General features: G+C 37.8%; 5 protein-coding genes across 5 annotated transcripts; 1 reads left to right on the forward strand and 4 right to left on the reverse strand.

The window, feature by feature from the left end:
* Positions 1–907: 907 nt before the first annotated feature.
* On the reverse strand, positions 908–2,709 carry LOC114748166 (probable protein phosphatase 2C 38). The gene is given in 5 exon segments (XM_028936519.1): positions 908–1,296; positions 1,394–1,630; positions 1,713–1,853; positions 1,855–2,078; positions 2,171–2,709. Coding segments are annotated over 5 exon segments (1,116 nt in total). The 5' UTR covers positions 2,466–2,709; the 3' UTR covers positions 908–1,077.
* A 2,147-nt stretch (positions 2,710–4,856) lies between these two features.
* On the reverse strand, positions 4,857–6,666 carry LOC114748167 (uncharacterized). The gene is made up of 5 exons (XM_028936520.1): positions 6,502–6,666; positions 6,267–6,390; positions 5,714–6,114; positions 5,545–5,607; positions 4,857–5,445 (listed from the first exon to the last, which is right to left on the reverse strand). Exons 1-5 carry the CDS (start codon positions 6,576–6,578, stop codon positions 5,208–5,210), a joined length of 903 nt encoding a protein of 300 aa, XP_028792353.1. The 5' UTR covers positions 6,579–6,666; the 3' UTR covers positions 4,857–5,207.
* Positions 6,667–10,817: 4,151 nt separating this feature from the next.
* Positions 10,818–11,677, reverse strand: LOC114748157 (E3 ubiquitin-protein ligase SGR9, amyloplastic-like). The gene has a single exon (XM_028936507.1). The coding sequence runs from the start codon at positions 11,675–11,677 to the stop codon at positions 10,853–10,855; it is 825 nt and encodes a 274-aa protein (XP_028792340.1). The 3' UTR covers positions 10,818–10,852.
* A 3,420-nt stretch (positions 11,678–15,097) lies between these two features.
* Positions 15,098–17,662, reverse strand: LOC114748163 (uncharacterized). The gene is made up of 6 exons (XM_028936517.1): positions 17,434–17,662; positions 16,844–16,979; positions 16,450–16,534; positions 16,297–16,344; positions 15,605–15,705; positions 15,098–15,520 (listed from the first exon to the last, which is right to left on the reverse strand). Exons 1-6 carry the CDS (start codon positions 17,603–17,605, stop codon positions 15,382–15,384), a joined length of 681 nt encoding a protein of 226 aa, XP_028792350.1. The 5' UTR covers positions 17,606–17,662; the 3' UTR covers positions 15,098–15,381.
* A 1,870-nt stretch (positions 17,663–19,532) lies between these two features.
* On the forward strand, positions 19,533–21,491 carry LOC114748161 (protein ALUMINUM SENSITIVE 3). Its single transcript, XM_028936513.1, has 3 exons — positions 19,533–19,861; positions 20,670–20,915; positions 21,013–21,491. The coding sequence occupies exons 1-3, from the start codon at positions 19,577–19,579 to the stop codon at positions 21,322–21,324; spliced, it is 843 nt and encodes a 280-aa protein (XP_028792346.1). The 5' UTR covers positions 19,533–19,576; the 3' UTR covers positions 21,325–21,491.
* Positions 21,492–21,950: the final 459 nt, after the last annotated feature.

A 21,950-nucleotide genomic window follows, 5' to 3' on the forward strand; every position in this document is an offset into this window, starting at 1 on the left:
AAATATATAAAAAATAGTGACATGGTTGAACCGTCAAGGTGAATGGTAATTTTAACCGCAAGAAAATTTATGATCAAAACATGAAATGTTAGGATCCTTGATTTAGACTTTTAAAGATCAAGGAGGTAATGCGCAACTGGTTAAAAGTTCAGGGAGCTTTTGTATATTTTGGCCTTAAATATATTAGTCAAGTTTTATCAATTTTTAGGTGAACATATTTTGATGGTATACTCTTGAATTAATGTGACTATCAAAGTATTAAATTAAAGAAAAAAAAACTTGAGTTTTTTATATCTATTATGTGAAATTTTTTATCACACATGATTTATAACGCCATCGCCTCTGTCTCTCTTTGTTTCATGTGGATTTGTCACTAAATGTTAATATTTTAAAAATAGGACGTATGATCATGTATGATTAAAAAATTTAACAGAATGATAAAAAATTGATGTAAATATTGTTTTAGATTAATTATATTTTTTTTATTTACGTCAACTCAATTCCACTTGAGCCAAGCCAAAGAAATACATTAACAAGCGACTCAAACTGTAGTTCTTTTTACACGCATCAAGACCAGATTTTGACATCTGCGTCTGAACTCTGCAATGAATGTTTAAAACGAAAAGAAGAGAAAGGGGGTAAAATTAGACGCATTTTCTATGTGAAGTATGAAATTAGTCGCATTGTTCATGGCCTATGAATGGCATTATTGATTTGATATCGCAAGTGAGAGTGGGGAGTGCAAAATCTACTCCAATCATGCACTTCATGGGTAGTATTTAACGTGCGCGCGTGACCAGTGTTTAATATTTCCTGATATCCGTGTCCCATGCCTATATAAAGATGCATTTAAAATTCGCTAGGGTGCACTGGTATTTGCTTCATTTAGGATCTGCAGACACAAATAGGCTAAAATTGTTATTATATAAGTATGATCACCGATCAACACTAAGTCCCCTTAGGTAGCTTAGCTTGAATGAGATGCTGCAATTATGGGAGTGCGATGCGAAAGGAAACGATCTATATATCTGCTTTGTACAACAATTCTCAAAGAGGGATTCGAGGGAAGCTTTTGGACTATGGATTGGCAGGCCAGCCTGCTTTGATTGAAAGAGGAGAGCCCCATGGAGAGTTATTATCAGTGAGTTTTGGGTTTAGAAACACAACCACTACTGTTATGTCATCGTGGAAGTGCCTCCTCGCACCTGCTTCGATCTTTTCCAGGTCTGCCAGTTTCATTTCCCTCTTCTTTGCTGCCTCTTTCATGGCTGCCTTTACCAGCCTCCTCGCTATTCCCTGTTCCATAAACACGCCTCTCACTGTTCATTCCGAACACAAAACTCTGAAATAAACACACACATAAAAACATGACCCAGTACATTTGGAAGCTTACATTACGTGGGTTATTATTGACCATGTTAACGGCTTCTTGGTTGCTAAGGTGCTCCCACAAACCGTCCGAAGCAAATATGAGAAAGTGATCGTCAGGATGGAGTTTCTGCGTTGCTATTGACGGCTCACAGCTGAGAATAGGCTTGAAGAAGGATTCCGCCAATCTAAACCTCAATGGCAGAGGCTCTCTGTTAAATTCTGCCTTTTTCAGATATGCATCACCTATGGATCTCGAAACCTGCAAAAACATAACTTGTATTTAAACATGGGATTTGAGCACTGTTTTGTTCTGTGTTGTCGATATTGTTTTCTTGGCGTACCTGAATGAGGCCTTTGACGCGCCAAACTTGATGTTTCAGGACCACAATTTGTGAATCAAAGGGGTGCTTTGATCGAACTTCATCTCTTACTGTTTCTATGTTAACGTTGTGTTCTGCGGATAGTTGAATAGCTACTACCTTTCGTTGCCCTCTCCATTCTTCCCAGCACCGCTCGGGAGTCTCCAGAATTTGCTATATATATCATCCCATTACAGATTATCCCCACTAAGCAACACGTCCCTGTGGAAGCAATCTCTGGCTTGCTCATCCACTTTCTCTTCACCATAGACAGAAATCCTTCGTCTGTTGCTCGATACGCCTTCTTTATAACACTCTCTGCCATGCCTCCTTCTTCGCCTGCAAGTCCTGGATCAAACAGCAAAATTAGTGCTAATTAGAAATATTTTTTTAAAAAAAAAAACAACCAAATAGGTCTGATAATGAAGATGAGAGCATACTCTTGAGATTAGAGAAGAGATTGTCGGTGACGAACTGGGAGGCCTCGTAGCCACCATGACCGTCGTAGACACCTATGACGGTGCCTTGAGGACCCATATTATCATTATTGCAAGTGAAGGGTCCAGATTCGAGCTGACTTCGATCCTCCAATGAACTATTGGCCTGAACTACGGCCATTGAGAAATCCCCATACAGATGATTGCCTAAATCCTTGTGCCATAGCAATCCATCAACCTTCCCACTCCCTTCTCCATCTTCACCTTCCACAGATGGTTTCCAGCATGACTTGACCATTTCTTCAGGCAATTCGTCAATCTAAGAAAAATTTATCTGTTCTCTCCTTGGCATTTATCACCTACGGACACGACCTCAGATCATAAAGCTATATACCCATCAGAAAAGGAACAAATGGGTATGGACTGAAGTAACTGAGATTCACAAAGTTAGCATGTAAGTACAGAGAATATCGATATGGAGTGGTGATACTCTGTCGTGTGTGCCTTGAACCTGAGCTGAATGGGTTCAGTGGGTAAGAGGTGTGGGGTATGTGGAGAACGGAGCTAGCTGGAAGAGAAGACGAAGACTCAATATGGCAGAGATGGTCGAAGATCTAAGGGATGAAAGGGAGCAATGGGATAGGAGAAGTGTGTGGGGGTTCTTGGCAGATGATGTTCGTCTTCAGAGAAGTGTCAGAAAGAGAGATCCAAGAAGAGGAAATGGAGAGAGATTTGAAGTAGAGAGTCTGACATTGTTATTCTTGTCCATTTATTTGTCTCCCTTGTGAATGATTTCGATGCTCGTGTGGCCAAGTGGGTTTCTGCGAGTCTTCCATTCCCTTGGCTGAGACTTTCAGTTCCATCACCTTTTAAAGCTGTCATCCTTTGTTTTAGGGAACTCTTTTCTGGGTTTGCATCATATTTTTCTTGGTTTATCTTTCGTGATCATTCGTAACTTTTACTATTTTCACAGTTCGTGACAGGCACGTTTTCACGCCCTCTTATCGTCGCTACATATGCTATTCATCTTATAGCAATACAAGTTCTATTCAGATTTCTCCTCGTATCAGCTTTAATTATTGAGAAGAACTTCAATGTAGGCTTGATTCTTGTCGAAATAATAATAAATATATTTTATGTAAATATCTACATTAAAGTATATTATAAAATTTCAATGTTACTGTGGCCGGCTTATTTTCCTTGTTATTTCACTTTCTTGATTCATAATCACCTAACTGTTTTGTGGAAACAAATGTAGGGGCCTGATAGATTTTAAAGTCAAAGCATTACTCACGTTTTTGTTTTTCACTTTTGCACCTTACAAAAATTAACAAGAATATGAAAACCCCTAAAATGAAACAAAGCAATAGCAAAGTAGTAGTAATTTAGAAACGCCATGGAAATCCCAACCCCTGTACGGTAATACTGTAGTTATATGAAAGAAGATGGATCTGGCAGGAACACGCAAAATGACTCACCAATCTGGCCATATTACTTAATTGTTTTGTTCGAAGCTTGAATTTGAAATTTTTTAAGGTTTGTTTAGGAGTTGGAATTGGGAGCTGCTATGTCGTGAATAGTTTTGTGCTGTGGCTGGTGTAATAAAGTGGAGCTTTCTGATGGCGAAGGGTCACGAGGGAGAGAAAAAAATTTGAGGCTGTGCAGACACAAAAACATGTGGTACACGTATCCACACACCTTCTTGGAACTTGCAATAATTCGTGAATTCTGTAATATTAAGACAGCAACATGGTTTTGTGATTCCTTTTCCAACGTTGCAAACTTGGTTTTCTCTCATTGATTTCTGAATTATGTTGCCGTTTTTCTAGCATTTGTTTAGGGAATTGTTTGGCTCTGTTGTCTTGCCATGAGGCGACCCTCCCATACAACTCCACCTCACTTAACACACACGTACTAAAATTGAACTACAATTCGATCAAGTTAAGGCGTTTTGTTGCAGATTCAGTTTCATCACCTTCTCTCTCCTCTTTTGACCATATATATATGAAATTGCATTCATAATAAATGGGCTGCATGTATAGTTGAATCAGAGATGACGCTTTCGGATACATAAAATAGAGTGGTTTAAGTGTTTAATAATAAACATATACTCCTGCTTGTGAGACTGGGGAGCTTTTGATCAATCATTTAAGAGTTGAAACCTGATTAGATACGATTTTATATTTTATATTAAACTGTTTTCCTAGCATTATCAGTCATTCAAAAATCAATACCAAATGTTGTAGTGTCTGTTGGTTCATGAAAGAATTCAAGTTTTTTTTTCTTTTGGTGGGTGGGGGATAAGGCTTCACTGTTAGAGGGAGAACTATTATTGTGCGGGCCTGAAATGCGTAAAACGGAGAAGCTTCTTTCAAGTCTCAACTTGCCGAATGTAGACCAGAAAGATGGACTCTCTGATCTTTTACTTTCAACGATGAAAAAGAACAGGGCACACTCTTTTTGACTGCCAAAAGAAAAAAAATTAGCGGATAATTAGGGATGATTGTCCATTATCTTGACTTGTCAATAACGTTCATTCTTGCTCCTACATGTCTATCAATTATTCTGACTTCAAATTAGTAACATAGTTGTCCTTTGATAAGACACCCAGGTGATACTGATACAGCAGATAGATCAAGTCACAGATCAGGCCTGCCCTTGTGAGATAACAAGATCCAACCTAAACTCGCCATGAAACTCGAAAGAAAAAAAAAATCATAATGGTTGCGAAAGTCACGAGAATCAAGGGACCTCATTCCACAACTCAGACCCTTTTACTGTCAACAGAATGATCGGAACCCCCCCCCCCTTAGCTCAAACCTCAGCCTGACAGCAAATCCCTACATCACATGACATGTGTGACAAGTGACACACCCAAAAGAAACTTTACCTTCCAGCTAAGGCCAGTCATCGTATCAACTTTACTCTTTCTTGCTCCAATTCCAGGGCTAACTAATCTCATTTTCCATCATACATCAACGTGACTAGAAAAATAAGCTCAGCATAATTACTATAATAATTAAGATATCAGTGTGATAACTTAGGTAGGGCCAACTTGAATCATGTGCCTTGTTCCCATTGAGCATAGTAGCTTTTCCCTCGCGTGCCTTAATGCATCTAGAGCTTCAACCACACTTTCATGAACTGGCTTTACTTTTCTTGCCTCTGTGTTTGTTATTGGAAAGTTCACTGGAACTAGTGCCAGAGAGTTGTCGATGAAATCTCTGTCATCATCCTCGTACTCGGTCACTGAGGATTTTGAGCTTAATCCTGACAGCCTGAAGCAAAATCCCAGTATCAAAATTTGAAACCTGGCTTCACAGACACAAACTGCTCAGAACAAGTAACTCTCTCCCCATGTATCAAATACAACACACCTGCATTCGTCGTTCTTCAAATCTTGAGAACTGGAATCTTTTGAAGATGATCTTGAGGTCGAACTTGAATACAGGACAGGGAAAAAGAATCAGCCAGCTTAAAGAATAGCAGTTAGGAGATAAGATTGTTTCAGTAAGTGCTATGACTCTACATGTTGAAATCGGATACCTGCTTTCATCATGCTTCAAATCCTGAGAAATTGAGTTCTTGGGGGAAGAACAATCTGAATTTGAATTACTAGTGGAGTTATCAGAACCCTGAGAGTCATCATAGCCATGTGTCATGGAGGCTGAGGGTTCTGAAACACTGTGCATTGCGTTCTCCAACCAATATGAGTCTGTTGTACGAGTCTTGGTTCCACTCGCCTCTGAGTCTCTAGAAGCAGAGCTACTTGCAGGCGATCTCCAACAAGAACTTTCAGATTTCTCCGGCGAAGATAATTGCACTGATTCTTCTGATATAGAGAATAACTTGAGGGACTGAAGCTTCTTTTTCAGCTTTTTGAGCCTTTTCTCCGCTTTCTCTCTTAATTCGATCTCATCTCTGAGTTTCTTTTCCAGCTCCACCAACTGTGCAGCACCCAAAAACCCCACCAAGAAATTTTCATTTTTTAAGGATATAGAAATAAAGACATGGAATAAAGTTTTGCCAGGCTAAAAGCTTCACAATGTGACTCATGAAACACAATCGATTAAAAATTTCACCGAAAGTGACAGAGCACCTTGTTGCCCATAGACTCTGCTTCCTCATTAGCAACTCTAGAGGCTTGCCTTTCAGCGAGCAATCTTCCTCTCAGGCACCGCACCACGGTGTTCAAACCCTCATCTCTCTCCATTTTCTTGCCCCTGAAATAACCCATGCAACAATGTGATTCCATCTTCATGGACAACCCATTTCAGATTTCACAATGCAGAACGAGAGAAGAAGAAACAAAATATATATTAAGAAAAAGCCACCTCGATTTTGGATCCTCCTTGTCGGCATTAGCTAGGGTGAGCTGATTCTCCGTGCTTCGGTCGCAGCAAGGGCTCATCTTTGGGCTTCGCACGCAAATGTTGTGAGTGGGTTCGCTCGGATCAATTCAGACTTCAGACCCAGAAATGTGAATTCTCGTTAGTCTAATTTGGAGAGCCCGCGTTCAAATTAAATGAAAGAAAGAAAAGACGCTATCTTTGGGAATTTGAAAACCGAAGGAGAACTTGGAATAATACTCACAGGAAAATAGCAGGTGATTTTGAAGTGTGTGAGCGTCAGAGCGAGGGTGAGAGTTATAAATATCCACATCCCGACAACTTCTACTAGAATCTGACGCAGCTTTTCTATTTGCACAGTAATAATCATCTCGAGTTCCCCCCCCCCCCTTATTGTGCATTATTTACTGAAGTTTGTGTGTTGAAACGAAGGCAGAGAAGTAAGACATGGTATTTTTAATAAGGTATACACTGAGCTCATAATAACTACGTTATGCAGAACACTTCTTGATTTGATAAGGTATTAATTATATTATTTAACATTATTTTTATTTAAAGTCATTAATTATTAGGCAGAATGGGAAAGCAAATTTTAAAAAATTTCATTTAAATATGGGTAAAAATCATAAATTTACGCTTAAAAATCTTTCCTTAATTCTGACTAGGTGGCTAGAATAAAAAATTTGTTTCACATGAGCCTTTATTTCTCAATTTGAATGCAAAATTTAATGTTATTTTTTCTGTTTTATCCTGGGAGTACAATAATGGTTTTTGGGTATTAATTAAACACTGTTCGAAATAAAATGAGAAGCAGGCTTCATAATAGTATATCATATTTTTATATATTTATTGCATTCCTCACTCTTTATAATTAACTTTCAAAGGACGAATACAATGAAACGGAGTGAATATTTATTTACAGCACGATTAGTAAGGACCTTTTTTTTTTTCGGGGGGGCCTCATATTTAAGAACATAAAAGTTTCTAACATCGATCATCAAAGATAGTCTGCATAATACTATCTCTGATACTTAATATAATAAGTAGTTGATTAACTTGAGTAAATTAAAAAAATTTTGTTGAGTTAGTTATTTATAATAATAATAATAATTAAGTGTTGTCTTTTCTAAAATACCTTTACTAATCATATATTGGCTAAAAGTAGATTAAACATTTAACATATACAACTACTATAAGGATTACTTTGAAAATAAATAAATAAATATGAGATATAAAGTAGATTGAGATCTTATATTTAGAATCAAATTAAACTTCTAATTAACTCTTATATTAAGAATTAGAAGTAGCATATATATATTGGCCTAGTTCTTACATTTTTCATATTTATCTAAATTTAAAAGAATATCTTTTGATTATTTTTAAAATAGAAACACAACACTAATTTTTATAGAAAATTTTATAATTATTTTATTTGCTCTTTTGCGCATCAAATCAAACCAATGATAACGTTTTGTACCCACCGAAGGCCGCATTGTTTGCATCTTAATTTGTTGGTCATGATTATTGTTACTTCTCTCTACAGATCTTTTGTTGAGTATAGTGTATTAATTTCCATTTTAAACATCCTTTCAACTCAATAAAGTTTGACGAAAACACAAAGCTTACAAAAGCCATACTCCCTTGAATGTTTTTTTAAATAATTATATTAATTATAAATATAAATCCAAAAACCCAAGGGCCAAGAGTTTGCGTAAAGCAATTGTTGTTTCTTTAGAAGGCGTAAAGGCCAATAAATCCCAAGTTACCCAGGTGTCGTCTCATTCTTCGAACGCGTATGAGGATTGCTTGGGTATTAACAATGACATTGTCAAAATAATACTCTTTTGATCTTTAATATAAGACATATTTAACTAATTTGATTAGATTAAAGAAGCTAGGTAAATCAGTTAACTATAATACTCATCTGATCCTTAATATAAAACCCATTTAACTAATTTGATTAGACTAAGAAAGTTAGGTAAGTTAGTTAATTATAAGAAAAGTGACACATTTTTCTTAAAACACCGTAATCATCTTTCTTAATACCCCCTCTCCCTCTTCTACTTGATTATGATTGAGGGAATATCCATATGGGTAATTTAGAGAAAATTAATAAATATGAGAAATGGGTCTTATATTTAGGACCAAAATCAATTCAAGAATTGGGTCCTATATTAAGGACCGGAGGAGTAAATATAACATGTTTTTCTTAAAATACTTTAATCATTTTCATTATATCCTCCCTCCCTCCCATACTTGATTATTGTTGAGGAAGTATCAATATGGGTGATTTGAGAAAAATTGATAGATATAAGAATATGTCTTATATTTAGGACTAAAATTAATTCCATAATTAGGTTTTATATTAAGGACCAGAAGACTATATCTTTAAGGTTATGTTGTGAAAAGCAATTTTTTTAAAATTTTATTTACCGATTTGTTATGTCTTCTAAGACTGTATTTTTGAATATATGGACAGATTGCTAGAGTACTTGTTTTCAACCCGTTAAGTTACCCATCACAGTGGAAAATTGGAAGGAACTTCATGTGGACTTTAATTAAAAACTGCCATGTGAGAATTTTCAAAATGAGAAAAATCCAATTCAAATGAGTTTTGAGTTTAATAATTTTAACTCTCTATCTCTATTCACATCCCATCCAGCAATTATTATTCAAAGAAGCATGCATACTGAATGCCTGTTTATTTCTTCGTTCATAACTGTCGATGGAAAGGATTTGGCTTTTATTTGCTAATCATTTAATCACCTCCCGTTTATCTCCGTTACTCATAAACAACCGATAAAACCCGACTCTCTACTCCTCTGGTCAATAATATGGTGTCTAATTTGAAAGCTGATATTGGTTTTATATGCAAAATTTATTTTCTATGTTTATCAATTTTTTTAAACTAACTCTATCGATAGTCTCTCAGCAATAATCATGTAAGAAATAGAGAAAGGAAATTAAAAAAAATGATCATAGTATTTTAGGAAAAAAAAACATGACATTAGCTAATTTAACTGACATCATTAATTTACTTAAATTAGCTAATTAAGTCTTACATTAAGAATTAGAAGAGTGTATCATTATCAACTGCATAAAATAATAATCGATTAGATCGAGTATTTATTTTGCATACTCCTGTGATTTTATTCACAGGGCAATTCAAACATGTTTCAACGAAAACATGGAATGATGGGTTAAACTGGGTTCATGTCCGGATAGTAGGAGGGAGAGGGAACAGGGATTGAAGTGCACTCAAAGCAAAAGGAGTGGTCACTGATTTAGTAATAGCTGCTTATTCAGAAGCTTTAAGCATGGTCCCCGTTTTTATGATTTGTGATGTAATTAACGGCTTCAACGTCTAATTCATACACTCCATAATTACTTCAACAACAAGGCGATTATAAAATGCTGTAAATAGTTAGCCGCTCCCAGCTTTTGGAGCGCTCCACGTGTTGGCAAATATTACTTTTAATTTTAATTATAAAATTTCATTTATAGTCATATAATTAGAACAGAGCAGTAGATAGCGGCCCTTTAATTGGCACGTCAGTTGATGGCGTTTTGACAGGTGTCATCCTCTTCTCGGGACGCAAACGGAATCATTAGATGCCCACCTTCTCATGCGCCCTTATTTCATGCTCTTCTTCCTGGCGCCCCGACCCGGTGATGGTCCTACTACCATATCTTTGAAATTTCATTGTGGACCTCCGTTTTTAGGGAGGGTCCAAATTATTCCTATTTTATATCATTCTCTACTCACAGATAATTTTTTTCCCCCATAAATGTTGGATTTAAATTATGTCACTGATACTTGATAGATACATGGACGAGGGATAGAATACATGTTTCATGAAATTATGGGCCCAAAGACTGCTAGATCCGTAGATAATTATTAAGTGAGGGCTTAAATATTGTTAGACCTACTTAGACACAGATCCACATTAAACCTGGGCCTGGACCTAGCCTACTCATCAACCTAAGTTGGACGCCTCTTGCCAATACTCGTGATAAATATAACGAATTTATGAAAAAGGAGGGGGAAAAAAAAAGTATTAGTCCAAATAAAAAGCATTTAAACATTTTAAATATCATATTCTGAGTTTGATCTTTAGGATGGTGTGTATGAAAAAAAAAATTGTTAAGAGGAGTTGTCATCACGGTGCTTGACAGTACTCTGACAGATTAGTTTCTTACCGTTTAAGTAGGAGGATACTCTGGCTAACAACAAAATAGGGGAAAAAAAGCTTTTCACATTGACCGTGTCCACATCATTCAGTCTTCCTCGTATGGACTTGTGCACGTATGGTGTGAAGGTTGGACGCACTCATGACTAAACCAGGCTTTGCCGCCCGCTCAATTTAATCAACATATCCATTAACCGTTGGATCTCGCCGAAGACATCATCGGACGGCAATCGGTAGCGACAGCAAGGACACGTGTCGTTGTTCTTCAGCCACGGCAATATACACATCCAATGAAACCCATGCTCGCATGGTAATTCGCACACGTCCTTCCCCACCTTCATCTCCTCTTTACATATTACACACTCCCTTCCGCCTTCCTTCACTTCTACGCCCGGAAGTCCCGCCATCGTCTCCGGCGACGCCCCCTTCTTCCCCCCGCCGCAACTTATCTTCACAAGTCTCCAGCTCCGACTCACCATATCAACGTAAGGAGCCAGAGCCGTCCAAGTACTCGCCCCAACGGGAGAATAAGCAGCTGTCAGCAACTTATCAGAGAAAATATTACATAAGCTGAGCCTCCAATCCGAATAATTCTCCTCCAGGACTGTGGGGTTGTGTTGGTGGGTCTCGCAGAAAAAGAGGAGGAGGAGGACGGCGTTCAGGTCTCTCTGTCGAATGGCGGTGGACATAGGCGGCGAAGGCGGAGATGGGATGGTGAGGTCGGAGAGGAAGTGGGTGGTGATCCGGTGGAGAGAGAAGAGGAGGTGGCGAGCGATGAGGAGGTACTTTTCGGGGAGGGAGATAGAGTGTAGGTGGCGGAGGGTGGCGGAGAAGAGAGAAGGGGAGGAGAGGACGGAGGAGAGGCGAAGGCGGTGGAGGTGAGTGGCTGAGAGGAGGGAGAGGGAGAGGTGGGAGAGTTGGGAAGGAGGGAGGGTGGAGATTGCTGCTAAGATGGTTGCTCTTTCTTCCATTATGGGATCATGTGCTTCTCTTTCGATGCAGTTGAGTCTTTGAGGACCGATCTGTGCCTTTTTATGGACTTGGATCCAACATGGAACTTTGCAACTGTGCTGTACACTGATTTTTCTTCTGTGTCTTTTTTTTTATAAAATAATTGTTTCTTTGTCCTTTAGTTTTTTTTTTATAGTGAGAAAAGATATAAGACTTATTTGAAATAGTATATAAGTAGTTTTTTAATTATGATTTATAGATTACAAAAAAAATATGTAAAAAAAAAATTATCTTGAATTACATAAAATGTATTAATAAATACTTATAATCTCCAATCCAAATGAGCCCATAGGATGGCTGTTTAATCTTTTTTGCTCTAACTATTTCCCGTTGTTTAATTAGAAATTAAAAGTGCGGAATAATTGTTCATATCATTTTATATTATGAGATTATGAGTTATAAGTCGACTCCTTATTAATTAAACTAACCTTTATCGGCACACAAATTGCACTCTATATAAAATATAAGATTTATAGAAAACAGTGCCATTTCCGATAACCTAGATATAATATGAGATGTCAAGATATATGTCAGACTCTTGTTGATGATAGCAAAATCCTCTTGTTAGATCAGAATAAATTACTCCTCCAGTCCTAAATGTAAAACCTTTATACTAGTGTGTATAAGGGTTTTACATTTTAGGATCAGATGAGTAAATTACATACTAAAGTTACTATTTTTTTAATTGGAGTTTCAGTTTCAGATTCCTTTTGAGATCATTTTAATTGACTCATTTTCTCAGAAGTTTAGCGAAGAAAAAAAATCAGTGGTCATGATTGGAAAGATACACATGTATCTAGCATTCTTTTTAATTTGCTTTTTATAAGTTGTGCTATTATTGGAAGATAGTCAATGGTCAAGACTAATAACCAGTCATTTCTGTCCACTAGCTGCTTAATCATTATATAGAAGCGATTATGATGACAATCGAAAGAGGAATTTATATTTACTACGTACGGTCTCCATCCATCGTGATATATATACTCATCATATTTCCTAGCTACCAGAGTACCATATTTTAAATCATTAACATGCTTAACTACTACATATAATTCTATATTTACGTTGGAAGATAATCAACCCAATCACCATGCATATCAGGTCGATGCATGGACATGGCGAGCATTCTGTAATAAGTAAGCAAAACATTCCAGCTGATGACACCAAGAAAAAGATGGAGAAATTTTGTCGACAGGTAAAATGTCCAGTTCAAGCACATATCCCCCCGAGCTAATTTGCTTTTGGCTGTGTTCATCAATGAAAACGACATGGCTCCACCAATATGGCTTCTTCCTCTTGTCGCCGACAATATAAATGAAAACGATAATGTAATTAACGCGTCCGACAAAATAAAAGTGTGTGTGTGTGTTGTACATATATTGGCCTTCTCATCTACAATCTCGCAGCCTTATTCTCAATGTACTGTGATTATACCAGCATGGTCAATGACTATAAAATAACGCCTCGTGGGCATTCATTCCCCTATAATGGAGATTTACGGCATTGCGGGCGCAAAGCGAGCTCTGATCATGGGCTCATACTGAAAAGTACAAAAGCAACGATATTTTGAGTGATATTGTATGCTTTAGCAGCAGGTAAACTCTCCAATTTCGAGATGTGAAAAGGCAAGGCAGGCAAATGTACGTAGTACAAAGAAAACAGAGTCCCGATTATAATTACTGGTCCAAGTTGATACTATTATATTACAACCTCCGGTCGTTTGTAGAAATAACTAATTTAAATAGATTAAAAATTTTAAATTAATTATTTATAATAAATATATGTTATTTTTTTTAAGAATATCTTTACTAATCATATATATTAGCTAAAACTATTATTTGATAAAATCTTTAACATACGCAACTATTATAAAGACTATTTTGAAAAAAAAAAATGTGAAAAACAAAATGAATTAGGAACTTATATTTAAAACCAAATTGAATGTCAAACTAACTTTTATACGAAGTACATTACAACTGGCTCTAACAAAGGAAACTCCAGAACATTCCTAATGGTTCATCCTCAGCAGATTGCAAAAATAAAATGATGTCCAGGATTGGATCTTATACGCGCACTTTCAGGTCTTGCTGTTAACACAGGATCAAGCTTGAACTTCGTCAAGCACGTTGCCAGAGTTGGCGCAACTTGACATACCAGATTTTGACTTCGCTGCCTCGGTCTATTGGCCTATGTAACATTCTAAACTTGTTTTGAGGAGGAAGTTGCGGAGTGTCTTGAAATGGACGAACACGATTATGCTACGATAGATTTGCATCTCTCTTCCTGTTTCGTGTAGAGGATACTCTCGTTGCACGCACACTTGATATAGTTTAGTACTACCTTTGGTCTAAATATATTACTCCTGCGGTCCTATTATAAGACCCATTGACTTATTTGAGGAGATTAAGGAAGTAAGTTAAGTTGGTTATTTATAATAAATAAGTGTTGTCATTCCTAAAATATCCTTGCTAATTAAGTATATTGGCTAAAACTATCATTATTAGAAGGATTATCTTGGAAAAAATGCATAAATATAAGAGAGAAAATGGATTGGGTCTTATAATTAGGACCAAATAAAAGTCAAATGAGTCTTATAATAAGGACCGGAGGAGTAATATAATCTACATTACAAATTAGTTTTTATATTTAGAACCGAGATGATATTTTGTAAGGATAACAATACTGATAATACACCTCTGTTTGATGTTGCAAACCTTTTAAGCACTGAGTCCAGGCTTAATTGTGGGACAAGTTTACCCTCTAACGCCTCAGACAGAAAATCGTACAAAAAGCAAATAGAAAATTGAACTGTAGGCGGGCACTTGATCTGCTTTAGGAGAGTAGGAGACTATTGTTACCATGATTCAATGTTTGAACATGTCGCGCAGGCAGAATTAGAAGATTATCCGAGCAACGTTGACAACCCTGCTCGAGCTAGTATGCTTCTGCAAGTTCCAAGATTTCTTGCAACAGATGCCTTGATCTGCTAATGCTTTAACGGATTACATTTTTCCTTTGGGATCCATGGAAGTTGAGAAACGATGTGCATACAAAGTGGAGCGAATTTTTGCTTTTCATCCTAGTTGCAGGACCTAGTGTATACTATAGAATCATGTTTGTTATTTTTATTCCCCCGAGCTCCTCATTAAGATATCTTGGAAGTAATCAGAGAAGAGAGCCTATTTCAATGCACCAGTACAGTCATCTCGGAGGAAAATCACCAATGGAGAGTCCTACCAGAGTTATATCACATATTTATCATCTTACCACATTTTCACGGGCAGCTGGAGAGTTACGAAGGAGAATTGCCAGAAGAAGATCCTCCCACACATATCCAACGAATTCACCAGTTGTCGATATGTCACTACGATGAGACAGAATTGTAGATGATATAATAATCATATTAATTATATAGATAAAGGGGGGAAATGGAATAAACTTCGTCCTTGGGGGGAGAAAAGAACAGAGAAGCAATGCAGCCAAAATAAACATGAGAATTTAGGATGGCCAGGCCAAATTGCTGAGGTCACCCCCTATTTCTGACACAAAAACTAAGACCACAAAAAGCAATACAAATAAAACTAGGCTGTGAGATTAGTCGTCTTCTCTGTCTGAAAGCAACGCTCCAGCTGTGACAGTAACGCGAGGGAGTGGCATAGACTCGCTACTGGAGAACCATAATCGAAATTGGGCTGTTAAGGCAAAACGTCTTATTCTTTGTGATAAACGCACTCATTGCTTCAGTCCTTGAACGGAAACGTACTGTAGCCATTTTAACGGGATTTCCAAAAGTTTCTCCCTGTCTGTGAGCACACGAAACTCATCATCTGGATAAAATCTTAAATATTGAACATCACTTATAATTCAGAACATAGTTTGACATTAACCTTAGAAAAATATTGATGGAGGTCTGATCATATTCATAACCATGCAGAAAACGTTCTATTTCATCTATTAGTGCATTTCGAGGAAATCCTCGCATCAAAATCTGGCAAAAACAGGCAGCTGTTAGATAATTGTCATGCTTTGGAGTCAACAAATCACAGCCTTTCAACAACCAAATTTCAAGGCGAAAAACTGGCTAGTCATTTGCATATATGACAGTTATAGGCGAAATTCCATATTCAAAACTTTGCAACCCTTTCAAATAGATACTCCATCGACACCCAAAATCAAGACAACTAGCTGATTGCATGCATAAATGCTTACATATTATCCCCCCCCCCCCCCAAAAAAAAAAAAAGAAAAAAGAAAAACAAGCATCAGATAAAAAAAACTTTGAAAATGCAACTTCTATGTTATTTTTATACGAGAGAAAGCATACATTGTTCTGCAACTGAAAAGGTACCATGACATTCTTCATAATTTGTAACAGATAGTTATGTTTTAAATGTATCATTTGTCAATCAAGATGTTATTTTGTATGCATGCATGCAAAGACCTAAATTCTTTCACTTAAAACGGGTAAAAACTAAAAAGCTATCTATCTTCATTGAGTGTCGACATTTGATAATGAAAGAATAACCAGCACTTCAAACTCCTAAAAACAATAAGGAAAACATAATTAATTTATACTTACAGTTTTTCCATCATAAGGAGTAACAACATCCCATTGGGCACGATCAGTCTAACAACCAAGAAAAAACAATTATATATATCATCAAGCACTAGTCAAGTATACACATAAGAAGATTGATCAATCTTTTGCGATAGACAAATGTAAGCAGCATACTCTATCCAATCTGTACAAGCGACCATTCCTTGCAATATGTCTTACAGCCCGATCATAGTCATTGTAAGAATGGAATTGCAACATCCTGATGATAGCCAAAATCTTTTCTTCAACCAGTAATTTTTGACCATAGAATGTATCAAGAGATTTCAGTTAAATATGAACAATAACATGCTCACGAGACGAACTAGGAAAATAATCAGCTCATGCCTTTATGATGCATGGTATGAAAGTGAATCTTTTGAATTCTTTTAAAAAAAAAAAAAAAGCAAAACAGACAAATGATGCTATTGACACTCGTCAGCGAGAAATGCAGTCAATCACGATGTTAGTGCCGAAAATGTTAAAACTTTCGCAGTTCCCTTCAAGGAAAATGAGAGACTGAAGGCATTACATTGCAAGGGGCGTAAAGTAACGGCCGTAGTCCACTTTGACATCCTCCGTGGTCAAATTACAACCTTTAAGAAAGTGGATTATATCTGTTTTCAGCGTGTAATTACGAACGCCCAACAGCCTACCATATGCCAAACCTAAGAAGAGAAACAGAAAGGAGCGAGTTGTTACTTTGGCTAAAAGAGCGGATGGAACAACTGATTAATCAAAGGCCAAAGCGATAGTGAAGCCAGCAGTAGTAAAGAGTGGGCTAAATGCATCTAGCATATACTTTGTTTCTAAATGACACATGTATCCCCGTTAATCAAATATATTCAAAAGAATGCATGGTTTACCAACATATTCATTGTCAGTGAAAAAAATCATGGCCGTGGATGGAATAAATGATTAAGATTAGAAACTAGAAATGTAAAAAAATATCGTGACAGCATAATTAGCGATATGTTAACAAAATTCCTTGCTTAGGTTCCTGTGCAATTGTCAATACTGAAAAGTCGATAGCGAATTACTCTTATCTGTTGCCGTATTGAATACCCAATAAAGGATAATTTTTTGCATTATTAGGCTTCGGAAACGGATCAAACGGCGTACCTTCGCGAGGAGTTCGCAGAAACGATTCGGCTTGTGGATCCTGAGGCGGCTGTTCTGCTTCGGATGAAAAGAAAATCCTGGACGTGGCTCGAAGGAGAGGTGGGAAGCCATGGCATTCTCGGAGAGTGGGAAAAGTAGAGTTCGACCTCAGTGCGGCTCTCAGAAGACTCATCTTCGATCCGAGCGGGAAGAAGCTCGGAGCTTACAAGGTGAACTGGCCGCTGGTCAGTTGAGGGCAAGAGGAGACTGCCGCACCAGCGAGTTTGAAGCATCTGAGCCTGCCAGGGCTTCGGCCCAATTAGCCCAATCAAACCGTCCATCGTGGCTCACAGATTCTTCAGGCCTTAAGGCCTGGGGATTTTAAGGATAAAAACAATAGCCGAGTCACTTCTAAAAGCATAGATCCATGGGCCACGCAAATGTAGGTTTCAGAATTTGGATTCGATGGAAAATACCCAAAACTGGTCCCAGGAGATCTTTAAATATCGTCGAGGTAAAACAGTTCATCATCTTAGAGAACATTATGAATACTTAGCAAAACAAAGGGACAGATGGCCAGAGATTAACTCTGACTTTACAAATGAATGGCTGCGATGGGTTCTTACTGCCTCCCTAAAATCATCCCTTTTTTGTCTTTACAAAATTCAAATCACAATCCCTAAATTTTAGTGGATGCCCATCAATGCCCACAACGGTAGATTCTTTGAAGATATGGTTTGTGTGGCATGAATTCTCTTCTGAAGCAATGGCCTACCTGCGGCCAAATTAAGGTAGTTCGCCGGCGTTGTAGAGTGAAATAAAGAAGGCCGTGAAACAAACAAGAACGGCTGCTCAGACCAAAAAAAAAAAAAACAAGACGCCATGCTGTTTTCAAATACTTCTCTTATCCTTAATATAAAACCCATTTAATTAATTTGATTAGATTAAGAAAGTTAGATGAGTTAGTTAATTATAAAAAATGTGATATGTTTTTCTTAAAGTATCATAATCATTTTTCTTAATACGTCTTCTACTTGATTATGGTTGAAAGAGTAGCTATAGGGATAATTTAGAGAAAATTAATAAATATAATAAATAATTCTTATATTTAAAACTAAAACCATCACAATAATTAGGTGTTTTGACCAGCGGAGTAATTGCAGTTATCCCGGCGCATATCCCTTATCTACATGTGCACTAATACTATAATAATAATGCATATAAAACAAAAATCCTCTTGTTCATAAACGGTCCACGGGTAACGTGCGACAAGACGCGTGCCCGTACAGTGCTATTGACCAAAACCATGGACCTCACATGACAGCAAGACAGAAGACGGAAAGGTTAAATTAATTGGAGATGTCGTATTTATGATCCCACATCAACCTTAAATCATGAACAACAATCCGCTCTCATTTATGCTGTTCTCTCACACCTTGCAACTTGCCACTGATCAAACGGTTATCCACCAGCGGCGCTGTTGAAGGATGCCCTCCCGGCAAATCGTTCGCACCCCTTGGGATGAGCATCTCCCATGACCGTTTATCTAGAAGTCCTTGTAAAATCAAAATAAACGGAGTAAAATACATCGGGTTCGCCTGTCACGCTCAAGCAACACAGTTGACAATTAAGAGAGGGTTCCCTCACTGCCACCTCACCGTTAAAGTGGGGTGGATCGGGGCCCAGTAACCCGTCGCCGACTTTTTCCGTGTTCGAACGTACGTCCTATTTTTTTCGGCTAATGACCGTTTAAAAAAACTTCCCATCGGTATTTCATCAATAAACTGGGTTCAGTAAAAAAAAAAGTTAATTTTTTATAATATAATAAATTAAAGTTTGAATTTTTACTGAGAAGGGTGGCCATATTTAGTATACAATAATATTTCAAATAAAATTGTATATGATAAAAATAAGATTGTATCTAATAAAAAGATTATCGTGTCTAACAAAAATTCCAATTTTTCCTCGGAATTTTTTGAGCAAAAACGTTAATAGGTAAGCTTTGTTGTGGTATGAAAAACGAATAAATAAATATCAGGGCTTGGCCTCAGTGGGGCACCTGGTTGAGACTGCACGAGATGATACAGAGCCAGGGGAGGGTGGTTTCTGAGATATACGGCTTTATATATATATATATATATTGGCTAGAACTCAGTAGTACGGTATGATGAGGATGATGATACCTGCAAACCACACGATTCATGGTGGGGGCGAAGGGGGATTAGCATGGTTGATTGGGTTTCTGAAAGGTATGGGGAAGCCGGCGGCCGCTGCTGCGGTGGTGCTTTTGGCCGTCATTTTGTCCTTCTTGCAGAAACTGGGTTTGGAGGGAGAGATGCTTTATGCTATGTTCAGGGCCTTCCTTCAGCTCTCTGTTATTGGCTTTGTCTTGCAGTTCATCTTCAGTCATCACAACGTCGGATGGATCCTTCTCGCTTACCTTTTTATGGTATGTCTCTAATCCCTTCTTATCCAAGTATGGCCTTGTTTTACACTCTCTCTGCCCCCGGCGCCAACAAGAAGGTGCTTCTTTTATCAATGAAACGCCTCTTTTTTTTTTTTTTTTTAATCTCTAGTTTTCTGGATTAAAACATTCAAGGCAAACTTCTATGCCGTCTTTGAGGAACTCAATCTCTTTCTGGGTCGAAGATTCATCCTGTTCTGTTCTTTTACCCCCCATCTTTCTTACCGACGAAATGAGGGTAAATTCCAGAGTCTTCTTTTTCATTTTGAAATGCTCGTTCGTGTATTCCTTTGTTATTTTTTGTCCCCACCAATGATTCGACCTCAAAATATCACTTCCCTTACCATTCAAAAATAAGTATTTCAATTCAGCTTTTAAAATTATGTCTTTTGCTTTGATTTTTGATAACCGCATGCACATTTCAAAATTAAATCTCTGCCGATGTTCCATCAGAATTCAGTGTTCACATTGACCCCGTGAACTTAAAAAATGATTGTCTGATATTTAGAAAAGACAGACTTTGAGATCTCAACAGCATTTAAAAAAAAAAAAATTCTTGGATCATTTCAGAACTAGCTCAGATTCTCTATCTGGTCGCTCGCTCAGGAAAAATTAAATCCATTCTTCTCCTCCCAAAATATTCCATGGAAGATGACTTATAATTCATGGACACCGAGTCAACTCAGTAGCACTTAATATTCTTCATCTGTGAGAGTGATGAGAAGAAAAGGGGAAAAAAAAATGAATACCGTCCGTTATTGACCGTAAAATTATGGATCAATTCGTGATGAAGGTGATAGTTGCTGGTTACACGGCGGGTCAACGAGCCAGACAAATCCCTCGTGGTAAATATGTGGCCGGGGCTTCCATTCTCACAGGAACCTCAATCACTATGCTGCTGCTAGTGTTGCTGAGCGTGTTCCCTTTCACTCCCAGATACATCATCCCCGTCGCCGGCATGATGGTCGGAAATTCAATGACTGTCACCGGAGTTACCATGAAAAGACTCCGAGACGACGTCCAAGGGCAGATGAACCTGGTCAGTAAGCCTTTTACTCTTTATGAAGATTCAGTTTCAAAGTCTGAATGAAACGAGTTCCCCCCCCCCCCCCCCCCCCCCTCCCTTTCTTGTTCAGGTTGAGACGGCTTTGGCTCTTGGTGCGACCCCACGACAAGCTACGCATCAGCAGGTGAAAAGGTCTCTGGTAATTGCACTTTCGCCTGTAGTGGACAACGCCAAAACTGTAGGTCTAATATCGCTTCCTGGGGCAATGACTGGTATGATTATGGGAGGGGCATCACCATTAGAGGCCATTCAACTTCAGATTGTGGTCATGAATATGCTCATAGGTGCATCGACTATTAGCAGTATAATGTCTACCTACCTCTGTTGGCCTGCATTCTTCACCAAGGCGTACCAGTTAGACACCAAGGTCTTCTCACAGTGACTCCACCTAAACTCACTTGAAAATTGAACCATGCATGTTGCTGCATCCCTCATCCCCGTAAAAAACAAAGGTCAAGAATTAGCGATGAAGAGGATTCATTAGAACCCTGTTTGTAGATGAATGAGAATTCTGATTTTGATTATTTTGTTGCTCTGCTTTTGCCCTGCTATATCCCTCTCCCTCTCGCGATGAAAATCTGACACGAGAACGTTATCGCATTTTCTTTTCCATTTTTCAAATCGATATTGTTACGTTTGACTGAAGTAAGTAATAAGGCAGGGAGAAAAAGAGCGCGGGGTAGTTGTTACGGTACATGCAGTGTCCTGCTCTGTTCAGTTTAGGCGTATCCATCAAGCATAATATCTCGGTGGGCATGGCAGGGGAATCACAATCGATTTATTGTATGTTCATTCCATTTTAATCTTCATTCACCTTTCATTATCACCAATTGACCAACATGGAAGGCGAATCTTGTTCTGTTAAGGCTCCAATTCCAAACCAAGAAAGAATCTGATTCTGTTCATGTTTCTGTAAATTATGCCACCAACCCCCGGATAAAAAAAGATACAAAAAAGCATGGGTGGGGGATGAAGTAGCAATGCAGCACAACCACATATATATCCGCA

This window comes from Neltuma alba, unplaced genomic scaffold, assembly GCF_004799145.2.
Source record: "Neltuma alba isolate B1F8T4 unplaced genomic scaffold, ASM479914v2 tig00005624_pilon, whole genome shotgun sequence".
NCBI lineage: Eukaryota > Viridiplantae > Streptophyta > Magnoliopsida > Fabales > Fabaceae > Neltuma > Neltuma alba.

Bases quoted from the DNA above. Each gene is read 5' to 3' on its own strand.
- LOC114748161 (XM_028936513.1), top strand. From the start codon at position 19,577: ATGATGAGGATGATGATACCTGCAAACCACACGATTCATGGTGGGGGC. The intron at 19,862-20,669 runs GTATGTCTCTAA...TTCGTGATGAAG, and splicing joins TTCTCGCTTACCTTTTTATG to GTGATAGTTGCTGGTTACAC. The intron at 20,916-21,012 runs GTCAGTAAGCCT...TTTCTTGTTCAG, and splicing joins TCCAAGGGCAGATGAACCTG to GTTGAGACGGCTTTGGCTCT.
- LOC114748163 (XM_028936517.1), bottom strand. From the start codon at position 17,605: ATGAGTCTTCTGAGAGCCGCACTGAGGTCGAACTCTACTTTTCCCACT. The intron at 16,535-16,843 runs GTAATGCCTTCA...GGCTATCATCAG, and splicing joins TACTTTACGCCCCTTGCAAT to GATGTTGCAATTCCATTCTT. The intron at 15,706-16,296 runs GTAAGTATAAAT...TGTTTTTGCCAG, and splicing joins CTCCTTATGATGGAAAAACT to ATTTTGATGCGAGGATTTCC.
- LOC114748157 (XM_028936507.1), bottom strand. From the start codon at position 11,677: ATGGAAGAAAGAGCAACCATCTTAGCAGCAATCTCCACCCTCCCTCCT.
- LOC114748167 (XM_028936520.1), bottom strand. From the start codon at position 6,578: ATGAGCCCTTGCTGCGACCGAAGCACGGAGAATCAGCTCACCCTAGCT. The intron at 5,608-5,713 runs GTATCCGATTTC...CCTGTATTCAAG, and splicing joins TTGAAGCATGATGAAAGCAG to TTCGACCTCAAGATCATCTT. The intron at 5,446-5,544 runs GTGTGTTGTATT...ATTTTGCTTCAG, and splicing joins TTGAAGAACGACGAATGCAG to GCTGTCAGGATTAAGCTCAA.